The following is a 16,442-nucleotide window of genomic DNA, read 5'->3' as shown; positions in this document are numbered from 1 at the left end:
CACAAATTCATTATTCTTAGAAATATTTTCATAACCACTTGCACGCATCACTTATTTTACAAAGGTAAATGTGGGAAAGTATTAAATTATCGTTTTTCGTTTTATTATGATTATTTATTTTCGTCCACTTACACTAACTTTTTAAATTACTTTCCCCTGAGCCATTCGGTTTTAAATGCCCAGTTTGCAGAGTTGCTGTTTGACTTTAGTAGGAGTTGAGGCATAGTACCTACTTCCACTGTTGTCATCTTCTGTAGGTTATCAGTTTGACCTACTAGTTGTTATTTCAGTTTCTTGTCTTAGTTTGCTCTGATCACATTGGGATGTTATCTAAATTTGTAGTATTTTTATTCAGGGTCTATGACCCGATTAGGACAGATTGTGGAGAATTGTGTAAAATAAATTGTGAACCTTATTGGTTGGATATCTTATGTTTCTGGTTTAGCTATTGAGATGTGGCTACTCGGTTGTGGAGTGAATGTTATTTGGGGGGCAAGGTGGCTCCAAGAGAGTAAGGGTGATATTATTAGAAGTGTAAATGTGTTTTCTACAAGTTTTGAGTAGTCCATTTTAAAGGGGTGACTCCTCAAATTTTCGATAAAGTCAATCCTAAGGTCGGTCCCACAGGGCCACCTCGGATTTCAGGGTGAAATCTGAGGCAGGTCCAATCAATCGTGTCTCATATTGGGGTACCCATAGCAAACTGTCTATAGCTGAGAAGGATAACGGTGATACAGTGCATCGATGCTAAGGATTGGCTCTTGGTCTTGGTTAACGACCACTGTGCTCATGCCAGTGGTCCAGCAGAGATGAGAAGGCATGGCCTTTGGGTTCCCATAGTGATTGAGAGGCCCAAAGTGGACTTTTGGGTGCAGTCATGGGCTCGTTCTTTTTTCTCAAGTTATTAGGTTTGGGACCCTGGTGGAAATGGTTAGTGGGTGGGCTTCCTAGACTTCCAAAGGCCTTACCTATTGGCTAGTATTTTAAATAAGAAGAATGATATTGTCCTGCAGTTGACTATCTTGGAAAATGGTGTCGCAGATCAGACGAATTTTCCATTAGTTTTTAGTTTAGTTATCTTTCCTATAAATTGGTGAAGAGAATTCTCAGGGACTTCAATAAGTCACATTTGGGCTGTTGTACTTTGAGCACCTTAATTGCGAGCATTGGCAAGCAGCATAACAAATTTTTCATGGATTAGGATAGCCTATGTCAGTTTGCTTTGTAGTCGTATTGTTTTTCTATTTCCAAGAAGTAAGCTTCAGTTTTGTAATCGAACAACCATTTCGACAAAATATGGTTTGTTCTGCCTTAGTATTCTAGTTTAACCTTCTTAGATTAAATGAATAAGTTCTGCTCCTATGGATGTTTAGGATGCTCCGATTGTAACAATCATTTATGTTTAATTATAAGCTATGTTTTTACTATAAAAAAAATAAAAAATAAAAAATAAAAATAAAAAAAAATAAAAAAAGAGGATAATTTGTGTATGAGGTGTTTATTCTTCTAGTTGTAGAAGTCACAATATACTTCACCCACCAGAATGAATGTGAGGAGTCAATCCACATTTTCTAGTGGGTCCGTGTAATTTTGAATCATATTGGTCTTAATAACGCATGATTGACCTTATTAGTAAAAAACCGCTAAATAAGTTAAATATTTTATTTATCAAAATCATCACAATGGGCCATTCCATTAAATCTTAACAAATATAGAGGTTGTCTTGATACTCTGAATCAAACTTTTATCTTTTTATATAGATACCCACATACACTTTCACTCTCCGTCTCTATCTCTAAGTATTTCTGTTTGTCTCTTTGTCCCTCTCCTTCTTTTTGTTGCTCTCTCTCTCTCTCTCTCTCTCTCTCTCTCTCTCTCTGTATATATATATATATATATATATATCGATCTCTCTCTAAAACCCCTCTCTTCATCGATCTCTTTCCAGGTCTCTCTTACAATGTCTACTTCAGGTCATGAAGATCTCAAATCGATATTAACCAAAATGGTGGTGGTAAGTCATTGACTCTTAGTCCTTCTAAATTGTTTAAATTTGAAATTTAGAATTTAAATGTTGTAGCATATTAACTGGAAATATATTGGTTGAAAAACCAAGGCTAGAAAGCGAAAGAGGAGGATGAGGTGCCGCAAATGGCTGCGGCCTAGAACAGCCAGACAGCGGCGAAAAGGTCGGGTTAAGTTTCTAGGTCGGCTCGGAGTCTGGGTCGGCTGAGAGAGCTCGGGGTAAGGTTTGGTGAATTTTGAGGTGAAACTTACCCTTTGGGGTAAGTTTCATTATTTATACACATGTTCGGAAATGGTAACTTGGGGTTTTTAGATCATAACTTTCTCATACGAACTCGGATTTGGGCGTGCCATATGTTCACGGACTCGGTTTAAAACTTTGGTCATATATGATATAATTTTGCATCACATATTAATAAATCATCATCATATAAGGAATCCCATTAAAGCTACGATTTCAATTTACAAAATAATTGATTGAAAAACTGATGATTTGACAAGATTAATTAAATTCGAGATTTGACTATTCTACTCACAGAACTCACTTTGACTTTGATTTGTGTCAGAGATTTCAGAATTGTGCTAACAAAAAAAAAAAAAAAAAAAAGCTTAGAAAGTAGCGTTAATAGTAAATCTTGGGAGGTAGAAAGTTGTGCTTCAAAACTGGAGTATGAGTCTAAGAACGACACTTGTTACCAACGATGACCGCCGTCCCTCAATTCGTCTTCTCTTCTTCCCTCACTCACTTTGCTACTATCTCACTATATGCTTCACAAATTAACACAAACGCATGGCCAGCATGAAGAGGATGAAGCTGGGACCTGGGGTCACAAGGCCTGGAGATCTCGGCTCAAGGACTGGGTTGCATGGGCATGTCCGTCTTCTATGACCCCCCGAAGCCCGAACCAAACATGATCAAACTCATCCACCACGCAATCGACGTCGACGTCACCTTCCTTGATACCGCAGGCATTTACAGTCCCTTCACCAACGAACTCCTTCTCGGCAAGGTAATAAAGAACTGTTGTTCTTGCATATAGCCATTGTGAGCTAGATTATTTGAATTGTTGACTTGAATAAATCGTTTAGGCTTTGAGTGAACGAGTGAGAGACAAGGCATGAATTGGCTACCAAATTCGGTATCAACTTTGAGGACCACGAAATGGAGATTTGAGGCAAGCCAGTATAAGTGAGAGCTATTGAAACGACTTGGTGTAGATTCTATTGATCTCTATTATCAGCATCGGATTGACACTAGTGTCCCCGTTGAAGTCGAAGTTTGTTTTCTTCTTCAATTTGATCTCTCTGCATCAAGTCATTTCTTCTTCAATTCTTCAATTTCTTTTGGTTTGTGTTTTTCCATAGTGAATGATTTTGTGCCTTTTTTTTTTTTTTTAGATTTCGTTTTCCATAAAATTTTTAATTTAATTAATTATCTTCATATTTTTTTACAAGGTTCGAAAAATCGCTAGGCGCTAGTCGGGCGGTGGGCTGGGGAGGAGCGCCCAGGGGCCTAGGCGGTTTTGTATTTTTAAATTTTTATTTATTTTTATATCATATAAATATATATATAAGAGTATATATAGCCTAATATGAATACTTATTATAACTTATAAATAATAAGATATTCTATAGAATTATATTTTATTCCAAGTTCCCATGCCCACAAACATGACCATTCTCCATTCTCCAACAACTTGATTGAATATTTATATAATTAGTATAGGAAACAAGGGAAGCCTTCCACGCCACCTAACATGTTCAAAGTTCAAACATAATCAATTAGTTATGCAGCCACTTGCCCATCTATCCTCTCTCTCTCGACAAACAGCAGCCACCCTTCTATCTCTCTCTCTCTCTTGACAAACAGCCATGTTCATCTTCTTCCTCTCTTGCGCAAAACCAATAGCCACCACTCTCCAGTCTCTCATATTTCTCTTCATTGTTCAATCACCTCGTGAATAACTTCACAAAAACAAGGTTTCAATTGTCAGATTTCAAGATCTTGATTTAAGGGGAAGTTGGGGGTGGCTTGGGGGGAAGCTAGGGTGGCTCGAGGGGAGCAGAGGGAGTCTGAGGCCGAGATAAAGCGGTGGAGCAGAGGCGCGGTGGAGCTGCGGTGGAAGGGTGGTGCAGAGACACGGTAGCTTGGTGGGGAGAGCGAATAGGAGTTGTGGGGATCGAATGGTTTAGGCGTTTAGCAGATTAGGTCTGGACCCGCCCAATTTGGCTTTTACTTGGCATGGATCTGATCTGAATATATAGCTAGCCGAACCTAGCTAGCCCTTCACATGTTTCTACTTGTCTGGTCGATTTGGGGTTTCGGTGTTGCGAAAAAAGAAAGAAAAACAAATTGAAACCCGCCCAGACGGACGCCCAGATCGCCCAGACCGACGTCCAGGCCACCTAGGCGGCCGCCTAAATCCATTACGCCTAAGAGCTCCATTTTTTAGAACACTGTTTTTTTATTGCGATGAAAAACTTATCCTTACACACGAAAGTTTTTGGCAAAAGCAACTTTGGTCCAACTTTGATCAACTTGGCAAATCAGAAAGATAATATTAACATTTTGAAACCACAAATTAATATTAAGCATTATCCCAAAACACAGGGATCATTTATAAATGTTCTAACGGGAGTTGAAGACAAATACCATAAGAGTGCTGAGTACTTTCCTTAGAAAAGATATCAGCCACCATATTGGCTTCTTTGTGTACGTGCTTGAGTTGAATAGAATCAAACTGTTCTGTTAGATGATTGCAAGTTGGCAACTTAGGCAACCATTAGCCTCTGATCGATTAACACAGATGAAGGAAGAGCCTTAAGAAAAGAGGTGTGAAGGCAATAGGGGCAATGAAACTGATTAGGGCATTTGGTCCAGGATGTGTCTAATATTTGTAATATATATCAATTGGCCAACAAAAAAAAAACAATACAATCAAAGGAAAAAGAAAGTGGATTTTACTACCATCGGCTCGTCTAGTTCTGGATCCTTAAAATCAAGAAAAAGTTGTAATTATTTTTCTATTAAAAAAAATCTTTAAAAAAATACCATGAAACCTTTTGTAATTTTGATATACTAGCCTCTTAACATATGCTCCGCACATATATATAAATAGACTTTTACATTTATAAAATCACAAAAATAAAATAAAAATTTGAAAACAATGATTTAGGGTTTAGGGTTTAGGGTTTAGGATATGTTTGAAGGAACTTCTCCATATTTATGGAAGATGTTGTAATATTTCATTATCTTTTAGGGTGGTGTTATTCACACACCATTTTTCTCTATTCACACACCCCCTTCTATTTTTCTATTACTTTAATTCAATTTTTTTTTTTTTTATAAATTACTCTAACTACCCTCCCTTATAATTATATTTATTTTTCTTTTTTCCATTTGGCAAGTCAATCATCCCCAAATCCTAAACCCTTATTTTTCCGCAGACACAGAGGACTTCAAAACTCTATTTGATTCCTTTCTTTTCTTTTCTATCAAAAACTTCTCTAGCATAGTCATTCTATCTCTCTAATGTGATGCTTTGAAGTTCAATCATGGCAGAACAAGAAACTTTAGACCCATCCTTGGAAAAAAATTTACATCTGATTTGCATTGGAGACATGGAAGAAAAATATGAGTTCAGCTGTTCAGTGATCGTTCAAGCTCCATTGAATCGATCATTTCTGGTAAGATTCTAACTAAAATTATTTGGTGTATTTGAATCCATTGAGCAACTATAGAACTGTACAACAGCCTAATAATGATGGCCTTATGATTATAGACATGATTTTGTCCCCACACGAAGATTGCAACTCATTGCATTCAATATTATGAAGAGCATCTCCAAATTTTGTGTACATCGTCGGCTGTAGTGTGGAAGCTTGTGGCTAAAGTGGATAAAATGCTGATTTCATATTTTTTTGATTTTGATTTTTTTTATTTGAGGATAATGCACTTGGATTAAGAATCATAACCAAACAAGCATTTTTTTTTTTGACAAAATAATTATATGGACTTCATTAATACGGTAAGGCCAGAATGACCATTACATATCATTCCGCTACCATGTACAGATAGTCAAGAAGTTGTGAGGCAAATACACACCATGATAATACATAGGCTAGATCATTCACTCAACATGTCATGCTCACTTATTCTAGTGAGCCTATTTACTATGAAACAAAGCATAGTAATAGGCAACATACCCTAAAGGCTACATCTTTTCCTTGCCCTTCAAGCTAGGGCTAGCTGGCTTTCCCGAGTGAAGATAAGAAAGCACATCTTCAACAGATACTTGTTTCTTGATCTTGGGAGGATTCTTATTTCGGGACCCTAATGGCCTTCCCCGTTTCTTCTTGATAGTGGAGTCATGGGAGACATCTCCCCTAAGCATCATGACTTCTGCAGGAACAAGCTTTCCACCCGGTGTTTCTACTAGTCCCAATGATTTGGCAGAAAGCTTGATTGAGGCAGCAGGCATCTTCATTTTCTTTGTTGGTGCAGTTGAACCATTGCTGCCAACTGTGAGCTCCCCAAGTGTGAGCTTTAGTTGCTTAGGAGAGACAAAGGGAGAGCTAGGCCTTCCTCGCTTCAAGGGAGACTGTTCTGCACTAGGTACCAATGCAAGCTGCTTGTTGGCTTCCTTTGGGGCTTGCAGATTTGCATGATGAAGAACCATAGGTTTGCGCAGTTTGAAGGAAGAATCAAAGCTAAATAGGCTCCTTGCCACAGGAGGCAGAATGGGCATTTGGATGCCCTGAAAACGAAATGCACCTCCACTGAAATTGCAGTGCGCAAAACCTGCAAAAGAACTAGGCAACTCCACCTTGTTTTTGACCCGCTTTGGATCCGAGCTTGGTTGAGTGTTCTTACCTGCATACAGGCATTCCCAATTCTGATGAAAGATAAGACTACAATCCTGAAAACGACCAAGCAGATTTTCAAAGAATAAGGAGATTTCCTCAATGATCCCCCCGCACAAGCTTTAGGGCTTTTGTCAGGAAGAAGGGTTTGGCAATATGGTGTGCCACATGAAACCTAATGTCACCTGTTGCCTTGAACAATTTCTCATCCCACTATAGGAACCTGCCTGCAATCGAAGCAGCATTCACAATCGTATTCTTTACCTCTAAGGTTGGTGGTATGTTACGCAGCTTCACCCAAAAAAACAATTCATTCATCTGAATTGCAGTGGGGGATTTCAAGCCATCATATTCATGGATGATGACTGGTGCACGCTGAAAATACCAAGGCTCGCCTCACAGTACCTTGTTCATGTCCTTGCGTAGATCAAAAGATATAACAAAGCGCTTCTGCGCTCTGTCTTAGACCTTGAATGCATCGTTGAGAACCCAAATACGCTTGAAATGGCGCTGCAAATCCGGTGATGTAAAAGGCTTTGGCGTGAGAGGTCGTGTAAGGAGGTATGCCTGAGATCCTCGCCAGGTATCCGCTCCTGGCATCTTGGAGATATCCACCACATCGTCCCTTAAGAGAGCCAGCGACGATGCAAAACTTGCTGCAACATCATCGATCGTTGCCATGGAGAGAGTGCTCGAGAAGCAAACGCAGATTTCTAGGGTTTTAGGGCGTTAGAGCGGTGCCTAGAGATTTCTATAAACAAACAAGCATTGGGTTTGGTGTTTTGACAAATTTTGCAATTTGGATTCAGTTGGATGAAGGTAATTAATTACCTGGGAAGTATATTTTTTGTCTAATAATACAGGTCATTTCACTTAATAAACTTATTATTTTTCCCTCATTTATAGGTAAAAAAAATTAATTTATTGTATAATGATGTTTGATTCATGATTGACTTGCCAAACATAAAAAAAGAAAGAAAAAAAAAACAGAATTACAAGGGAGGGTAGTTAGGGCAATTTTTAGAAAAAAAATTGAATTAAAGTAATAAAAAAATAAAAGAGGTGTGTGAATAGAAAAAATAGGTGTGTGAATAGCACCATCCATCTTTTATCGATAATTTTTTATGTATTTCAATTCTGAAGTGGAATAAAGCCAATTATGAGGGGAATAATAATAATAATAATAATTAATAAGCTAATAAAAAATAAAAAAATCCAATTCCGAAGTCATTTAGCGCCAAGCAAACCAGTGAGCTCTTCCGGCTATTTGATACTCGAGAGTGATTGAGAAGAACATGAAGAACTTGTCGCCAGTGTTAGCTTTTTCGAGAGCGATTAGGAAGAAATGGTAGAGCTGTACGTGCTTTGTACTCGATCTGCGGACCTTGCCGCCTCCATTTCTCAGAGACTTGAAGCAGGTGGTAAATCCAATTCTAACACTGTCGTCGTTTCAAATCAATCATATAATTCGTCCTTCAATTTCTGCTTAAATCACCATCCCTGAGCGTTTTGCTCGCTAATCTCCATGTCGTGGTGCAAATCGGAGTAGCTCCGAGATGGGATAGGCATGTGCTTCGTCTTCAAAAATAATCCGATCACTTGTTCCGATCGGGTACGCCAATTCGCAATGCACAGAAGCTATTTGATTTATTGTCTCTGAGAGTCTGAAGCTGACATGTCGTTTTACAGCTGAAGATCCTATACACGACCTAGTTAAAGCGGCAACTGCCCATTTATGTAAAAGCGGCACTGGCGGCCGAGACCGCTGTGTTTGGCTTCCTTTTGGTCAGTGGTCCATCTCTGCTGGTCACTCTAACGTACGCTCTTACGCCATCCCCTCGTTCCATTCTACTCTTCTTCTTCACCCACGACCTAACTGCTGACGCCATCACCACCACCAACTGCTTCCGATTCACCAAACAAACTTATATATAACTCACCCAAACACCTTCCTTTACTCACTCAGCTACTATCTCCTTCTGCTCACTCATTCACAGAGAGACATTTAGCACATAGACATGGCGGGTGTGAGGAGGATGAAGCTCGGGTCACAAGGCCTGGAGGTCTCAGCTCAAGGACTGGGCTGCATGGGCATGTCAGCCTTCTATGGCCCCCCGAAGCCCGAAGCCGACATGATCAAGCTCATCCACCATGCCATTGACTCCGGCGTCACCTTCCTCGACACCTCCGACATGTACGGTCCCCACACCAACGAAATGCTCCTCGGCAAGGTATGTCCTTCACTCTTGTAATCGATCACTATTTATATGAGATCGTTTGCAATTCATTGAATTCATGGAGCAGGCTTTGAGTGGAGGGGTGAGAGACAAGGTTGAATTGGCCACCAAATTCGGTGCCAGGTTTGCGGACAACAAAATGGAGATTCGAGGCGAGCCGGCATATGTGAGAGCTTCTTGTGAAGGAAGCTTGAAACGACTTGGTGTAGATTCTATTGATCTCTATTATCAGCATAGGATTGACACCCGTGTCCCCATTGAAGTCACGGTTTGATTTCTTCTGTTTCCTCTTCAATTTGATTTAGCTGCATGCAGTCATTTTAATTCACAGATGTATTAGTTCTTCAATATCCTCTAGTTTGTGGTTTTCCTAGTGGAACTGAGGGCTTGACCACTACTAGATACTGTTATTTTTAGCCTTTCTCATATGTGGTGCTTGTACTACCTTTCTCATATGTTTATTTGATTGTGATACTGATACCTTCTTCCTCATGTATGATTGACGCACTATTTATATGGGGAAAATTTGCATTATGACGTCAGTAGGAGAATAGTGATTATTGTGATTGACTCTTTTAGTTGGGATTAAACTGCAGATAATTTTCAATACTGAATTTTGAATCAAATGTGCACTGTTTTTGAGCTTCCATTTGCTATGTTGGTGCTATCTTGGGCATATATCTAGATTGCTTCTGTTATCTTATTCATATGTCTAGTTGCTTGTGTTATCATCCCCATATATATATGACTTATGTTATGCCCATGTATAAGGGAAATTTACATTATGACATGACATCTATGAATAAAAGTACATGTTGATTAGAGTGATTGCATCCTTTAGTTGGGATGATACTACAGGTCTACAGTACAGTCCAGAAATTTATAATCTTGAATCTAAATTAATGGAAAAGATTTTGTGAACTACCCTTTGCTAAGCACAAAAGCCACTACATTCTCTCATCCTCTTCAGTGAATATCATGTCCAAATTTGTTAATCACATAATGTTCTGTATTATCTTGTAGCTTATGCATCTTTCCCTACTAACTAATGATCTTTTGTTACTGTGATGCGTCAGTAAGTTATTTTGAGCAAGCTCTACTTTTCTTAAATTCCATTATTTTGTCTTTTACAAGGTGGGGGAGCTCAAGAAGCTAGTTGAAGAGGGTAAAATAAAGTATATTGGTTTGTCTGAGGCATCATCTTCAGCAATAAGAAGAGCCCATGCTGTTCATCCAATAACTGCTGTGCAGCTGGAGTGGTCCTTGTGGTCAAGAGATGTAGAGGAAGAAATAATCCCTACTTGTCGGTAAGGCTTGACGGAGCTACCTAGATTATTATAGAGTACGTTGCTAGCAATTCATTGATATTACTGTCCCAAATTTCTCAGGGAACTTGGCATTGGCATTGTTGCATACAGTCCTCTGGGAAGAGGATTCTTATCATCGGGGGCAAAATTCATCGAAAATCTTCCCAATGATGATGTTCGAAAGGTTGGTTACACAAATATTAATTGTGTTGTGCATGTGCATGTGCATTAGATAATAAACTTACGTAGCTGATCCCATGTCTCGTCCTTCTGTCTCCTTGAAAGTTCTTAAATCATAAGTTTGTAGTTGGCCTTTGATAATCTGTGTTGGTGCGTCCTGGTTGACTTTATTCAGTAGTCTTTTGTAAATTCCAGTATCCAAGCCTTAATGTATCACTCTCGAGAGGATCACTGCATGATTAAATTTCATACGTATTCATAATATGTTTTGAGCTGCGGTTTCTGAGAGGAGGTATTGCAAATTTCATATAGGACAAATCATTTTTTGCCCTTTCGATTTCAACTCCGACATTTTGAGAAAGTAGAGATATTATTGATAAGTCAGGTAGCCCAGCAGCTCTCACTGCACAGCGTAACTATAGTTTTGGAGTCACCCCCGCTAATTGATTATTTAACAAGTCAAAGTGCACTGTCATGCATACTCAACAAAAGGAGTGCCATGCCATGATCGTAATCATAAGAAGCTTATTACAATTCTCAAATATCTTTCAGTGCTAAGAAAATACGGCAGTTGATGTGGAAGATGCCCAAATTATTTTTCGTATTATGTATGAGTTATGTTCAATCTGCTTATTAGTGCCTTTGGATATCATTTGGTTTGATAAAGCTATATTTCTTGATGCTCAAATATGTACTGCGTTGGTTGCAGCATATGCCCAGGTTCCAAGCTGAAAACCTAGAGCATAATAAAACAATATTTGAGCGAGTAAGTGATCTTGCAGCCAGGAAGGGTTGCATCCCATCTCAACTAGCACTGGCCTGGGTTCATCACCAAGGAAATGATGTGTGCCCTATACCCGGAACCACCAAGATTGAGAATTTTAACCAGAACATCAAGGCTCTGTCTGTGAAACTGACACCAGAAGAAATGGCTGAGCTTGAATCTTTTGCTTCCGCAGATGCTGTTAAGGGCGACAGGTATCAGACTAGCGTCAGTACTTGGAGGAACTCTGAGACTCCACCACTGTCTTCATGGAAAGCCACATAAGTAGGTGCCTAGATTCTCGGAGTTATGTCACAATAATGCCTCTTTGTGCCTTGAGAATTTGGTGAATTTGTATTTTTGTTCAAAGACTTGGTAGATGATGGAGTCACTAGAGTAATATGTTCACTGTCTGTCCTTGAAACAATAAAAAGTTTTGTATTAAAATTTGAATTTTATAACTTGTCCAAGTATCCAGGTTCGTGTGTTTGGTGAGATGGTAAGACAATGATTTTCTATTTGAAACTGGATGGAGCTCATGTGTTCGAACCCCATCAAGGGTGGGTTTTGACTTGATGCATAAACTCTCGCAAGCGTACGAATCGTGTCAAGTAAGGGAAATATTTGGACCTTAGTTTATCGTACCTCGGAAATTAGGTGTTGGACCTAACCAAGATAATCGGCGGTAGGATACTAAAAGCACACAAGAAAAATATAAAATAAAATAAAAACTATAATCAATCAAGGCACCAAGCCTTGGCAATGCTCGGCTTAGTTCACGCCAAGCCTATTCAAAGCCACTAACTTGTAGCCTCAAGATGGGTATACACAAATGGATTCAATGTTTAAGAGTTGATTTGAACTTAACAAAAAGTAACAAAATGCAAAGCGATTACTAAAAATGCAAAGAAATTAATAAAAGTGTAAACAATATGAATGAGAATGCCGGGTGCTAGAGAGGCTCATTCACCCAAATCTTATGTGTCGCAAGCTAATATAATGTTATTGTAGATGCAAATTTCCTACTTTGGTGGTAATCGTAACCAAGACAGTTCAAGGCTCAATGACCGAAATTCCCTTTCATGGTATTCCTACTCCAGTTCAAAAGTCGTAGGAACTCACTTGACATGAATTAGAGCCGGTTCAAGGGTCTCTAATTCACATAAAGAGGCCTGAAAATCGAGGAATTAGACTACTAAGCGACCCGCCCACGCATTCACTCAACGGGCATGTTTATAACCCCTCGAATACCAAATTGAAGGTTTCTAGCTTAGGAATTAGAGGGGGTCAAGCCTCTAACTCCATCATAGATATGCTCAAAATATACACCCTAGAGTTGACTAGACTCCTGGACATGCATTTTAAACCAACAAAAATAAATATAAGCATCTATCACATAAAAATTGCATCATTACATTAAAATAAGTATCTTTTACACAAGATTTGGACTAGGGCACACAACCCTTGCCCCCAATAATAAAACTACTCACTACCCATCATTAAACTAACATCAATACACATAATTTAAAGAGAAAAAAGTGAAGAGAAGTAAGAAGTGACAAGAACAAGCCACACATTGCTATAGAGTAATTATGACTAGCATTGATTTATGGCTCCCCACTTTTACCCAAATTTAATAGTGATGAAATTCTTGATGCTTGAGTTTTCCCTTTGAAATTTGTGGAATTGATGAAGCTTTATGGTGTAGTGAAGAAAAGGAAATATGAAAGTTGGCGTGGTGGTGGTGTGTTCTCGGTAAAGAAAGAAAAGAAAGGATGGAGATGGGGTAGTTATGGCTACTGTAGGTAGAGTAGGGAGAGGGGTCGAATCAATGATGGTTGAGGACTGTTGTGGTCGTGGACTGTTGGAAGAGGTAGAGGAGAGATAAGGCGATGGTTGAGGTGTCAGTAGATGATTCGTCCCAAAGAAAAGAAAGAATGGTCCGCGTTCATGAAGAATGAGAAAATAGTAAGTTCATGGACTGCCACATGTCATCATGTAATTGGCTACTTTAATTAAACAAAATGTTTAATGGCTACACTTTGGCATGTGATGATGGCTGTGATGGTAAACTTCAATCATTAATGAATAATGATTAATTAATGAAACAATGATTAATTAACATAAATTCTTCTTTTCTTCCTTTCTCAATTATTTGCTCTGATTTCACGTCATTTTATCTCGTTTCCTCAATTCCGCTTATTACCTACAAAATAAATAATAGTGGATTAATTACATAATAATTGACTTGAGGATTAACTTATTTTTAGTGTTTTAGGTACAATCACATGCATAAAAATCCGTGTAATCTGGTTTTTTTTTTTTTTTTTTAAAAAAATTGTCCAAGTATCCAAGAGTGACAAATTATCTAAGGCGAACAAAAATTCTGCAATTCTTTCTAGTTAAAAGTGCTTAAATTCTTAGAGATGTATGGTAGATCCAAATCCTCAGAAGATATTACATGTTCTCATGAAGTCGTATATAGATCCAAATCCTTAGAAGATGATTACATACATGTTCTACCATGGAGGTTGAGACTCTCATGAAGTCATCCCTCGTTACTTGATTTATTTATCAAGTCTTTTGTTGGTTGTCTCTCTAAGACATAATTTATATGGCGTTTCTGGCCTTAATTAGATGATATTATCTTTTTTTTTTTTTTTTGAAAAGAGGTTTGTGCAGCTGCCCTTAAGACTTAATTAATGAAATTGTAGAATACAAGGGGGGAACGTAGATCCTGAACCCCATATTACAATAAGCATAAAGAGAACATCATGAAATAATATTATGATTCTCCACAAAATCTATGTATTCTAACAAGCACCAGATAGCAAAGAGTGCACGAATGACTACTCTATTTGCTTTGACATAGCGGTGACATACCGAAAAAATAACTCTATTACAAAGAAGTGTCATTACAAATAGCACAGCTTTCCCACTATGTTGCCGACGGAAATAAATCCGGCGACAATCAATTTCATCCTGCCACTAGGAGGTTGCCTCCATTTGATCATGTAAATATATATAGCTCGCCACCTTGCTAGGCTAGATAAGGCACACTAAGTGTGCATACCGGACAAAGTCCACGTCGTCATATCCAAAGGTGGTAGGGACTTATTACTGGCATAGAGCACATTTTACTAAAAGTAAATAATAATAATAAGATAAAACAGAAAAATAAACTGGGTCAAGGGTCAAAGCCCAAACCAACAAAAAGGTCAAGGCCCAGACCCAAAGCCCATCAGACCCAAATCTTAGTATCTGGGTGCAGAGATCACAACGACACCATCGATCTCGTGCTTCTCAAACCGTCTCCCCACCAACAGCGGTGACACCATAACCAACCTCCCACCAGCTAGCCTCGTCGTCTTTCCGCAAATCAAACCCAAACCACCCAAATCGAATCGGGTCCAACCGATCCGATCTAAGTCCAGTGATTTGCATCAGCATCAGGCGACCTCCGATCTTGCAACACCTCCTCAAAACACCCACCATGACATCCATGCTCCTCCCTAGGGCAAGGCAACACCGGCCCCGACTTCCAACCATAAACTCGCCGCTGCCCATTGCCGTTAACTCCTCCAACCCCTTTGGAAAGTAATGTTAGAAAGTAGAGCAAAATTAGCTTGATATAGCTGTCAACATTCAACACATTCATTATGTATCATCACAGTTAATTCTATATAATTAGGCATTAATAGGCCACGAATAGTTTTCCTTTTTGTATCCTAGAATCAAGCTATATCTTTGTATATATGATATACAGATCAATACAACAATCATCACTTCCTGAAAATCTGTTTCTGTTGTTTTTCATGGTATCAGAGCAGGACGCATAATCCTGACTCTTCTCTAGTCTTCTCAACATCAAATCCACAAAGCCATAATCACAATGGCTGGTGATAACGTCCCACCATCACCATCCAATCCCAGCAAATCAGATAATTCAAAATCTGATGTCTCAAATCCATTCTTCACTCATCATTCAGACCACCCTGGATTGGTCCTAGTCTCCAAGCCTTTGAATGGAGACAATTACACAGGTTGGAAGAGGGCTATGACATTGGCTCTTAATTCTAAAAACAAACTCGGCTTTGTGAATGGTTCAATCAAAGCTCCATCATCCGAAGCTGATCCTGAAGGATATGCAACTTGGTCAAGATGCAATGACATGGTCCATTCATGGATCGTTAACACTGTCAGTTCTGAAATTGCTGACAGTATCATCTACTATCCTACAGCTCATGAGGTATGGGAAGATCTAAGTGAGCGTTTTTCACAAGGCAATGCACCTCGCATATTTGAAATTCAGCGAGACATCGCTTCACTCAGGCAAGAACAACAATCAGTTTCAGCATACTACACGAAATTGAAAAGTTTATGGGATGAATTGGCAACCTATTCAGAAGCATCACAAGGAGCCCAGGCAGATCAACAGAAACTTATGCAGTTCTTGATGGGATTAAATGAGACTTACAGCGCAACCCGCGGTCAAATCCTCTTGATGAATCCCCTTCCAAGTATCAGACAAGCGTATGCTGCCGTTGCCCAAGAAGAGAAGCAACGTTTCATTGCAGCAGCGGAGTCCGGTTCAAGCGCTGCTGCCATGGAAGTTCGAAGTGGCGGCCGGTCGAACCAGATCGGCAGCAGAGGCGGTCGTGGTGACCGACTGAATTTTCGGATCGGTCAGGATGCAGAACGCGGCTTCACCCCGCGTTTTGGTTCAGGTCGAGGAAGGGGAAGGCCGCATTGTACCTATTGTGGTGATCCTGGACATTGGGTCCAAACATGCTTTCACTTGATTGGTTTTCCTCCAGGTCATCCCAAAGCAAAGCAAGGATCAGGAAATTTCCCCAAGAAGCACACTGCTTCACCAGTCGCGCCCTCTCCTTCTGCTCACCAGGTTAGTGCGACAGGCATCGTAGAAGAGGAGAAAGGATCAGCAATTACTTTATCTGAGGCCCAATTCCAGCAGTTTTTAGCTGCTCTTCAACAAGCCCAAAAGCCCAATCCAAATACTGACTCGAGTTCCAAAGCAAATGCAGTAACGCAGCCAGGTTTGTCTAG

General features: G+C 39.4%; 2 protein-coding genes across 2 annotated transcripts; both read left to right on the top strand.

The window, feature by feature from the left end:
* Positions 1-8,123: 8,123 nt before the first annotated feature.
* On the top strand, positions 8,124-11,828 carry LOC133707737 (probable aldo-keto reductase 2). Its single transcript, XM_062133221.1, has 5 exons — positions 8,124-9,119; positions 9,193-9,393; positions 10,260-10,432; positions 10,514-10,616; positions 11,322-11,828. The coding sequence occupies exons 1-5, from the start codon at positions 8,907-8,909 to the stop codon at positions 11,658-11,660; spliced, it is 1,029 nt and encodes a 342-aa protein (XP_061989205.1). The 5' UTR covers positions 8,124-8,906; the 3' UTR covers positions 11,661-11,828.
* A 3,439-nt stretch (positions 11,829-15,267) lies between these two features.
* LOC133711476 (uncharacterized) lies at positions 15,268-15,845 on the top strand. The gene is made up of 2 exons (XM_062137593.1): positions 15,268-15,707; positions 15,782-15,845. The coding sequence occupies exons 1-2, from the start codon at positions 15,268-15,270 to the stop codon at positions 15,843-15,845; spliced, it is 504 nt and encodes a 167-aa protein (XP_061993577.1).
* Positions 15,846-16,442: the final 597 nt, after the last annotated feature.

The sequence above is a fragment of the Rosa rugosa genome, chromosome 5 (genome assembly GCF_958449725.1).
Source record: "Rosa rugosa chromosome 5, drRosRugo1.1, whole genome shotgun sequence".
Taxonomy (NCBI): Eukaryota; Viridiplantae; Streptophyta; class Magnoliopsida; order Rosales; family Rosaceae; genus Rosa; species Rosa rugosa.
This window is presented reverse-complemented; position numbering and strand designations above follow the sequence as displayed.

Coding starts and splice junctions, on each gene's coding strand:
- LOC133711476 (XM_062137593.1), top strand. CDS start 15,268: ATGGCTGGTGATAACGTCCCACCATCACCATCCAATCCCAGCAAATCA. Junction 15,708..15,781: donor CGAGACATCGCTTCACTCAG/GCAAGAACAACA, acceptor CAACCTATTCAG/AAGCATCACAAGGAGCCCAG.
- LOC133707737 (XM_062133221.1), top strand. CDS start 8,907: ATGGCGGGTGTGAGGAGGATGAAGCTCGGGTCACAAGGCCTGGAGGTC. Junction 10,433..10,513: donor GAAATAATCCCTACTTGTCG/GTAAGGCTTGAC, acceptor CAAATTTCTCAG/GGAACTTGGCATTGGCATTG. Junction 10,617..11,321: donor CCAATGATGATGTTCGAAAG/GTTGGTTACACA, acceptor CGTTGGTTGCAG/CATATGCCCAGGTTCCAAGC.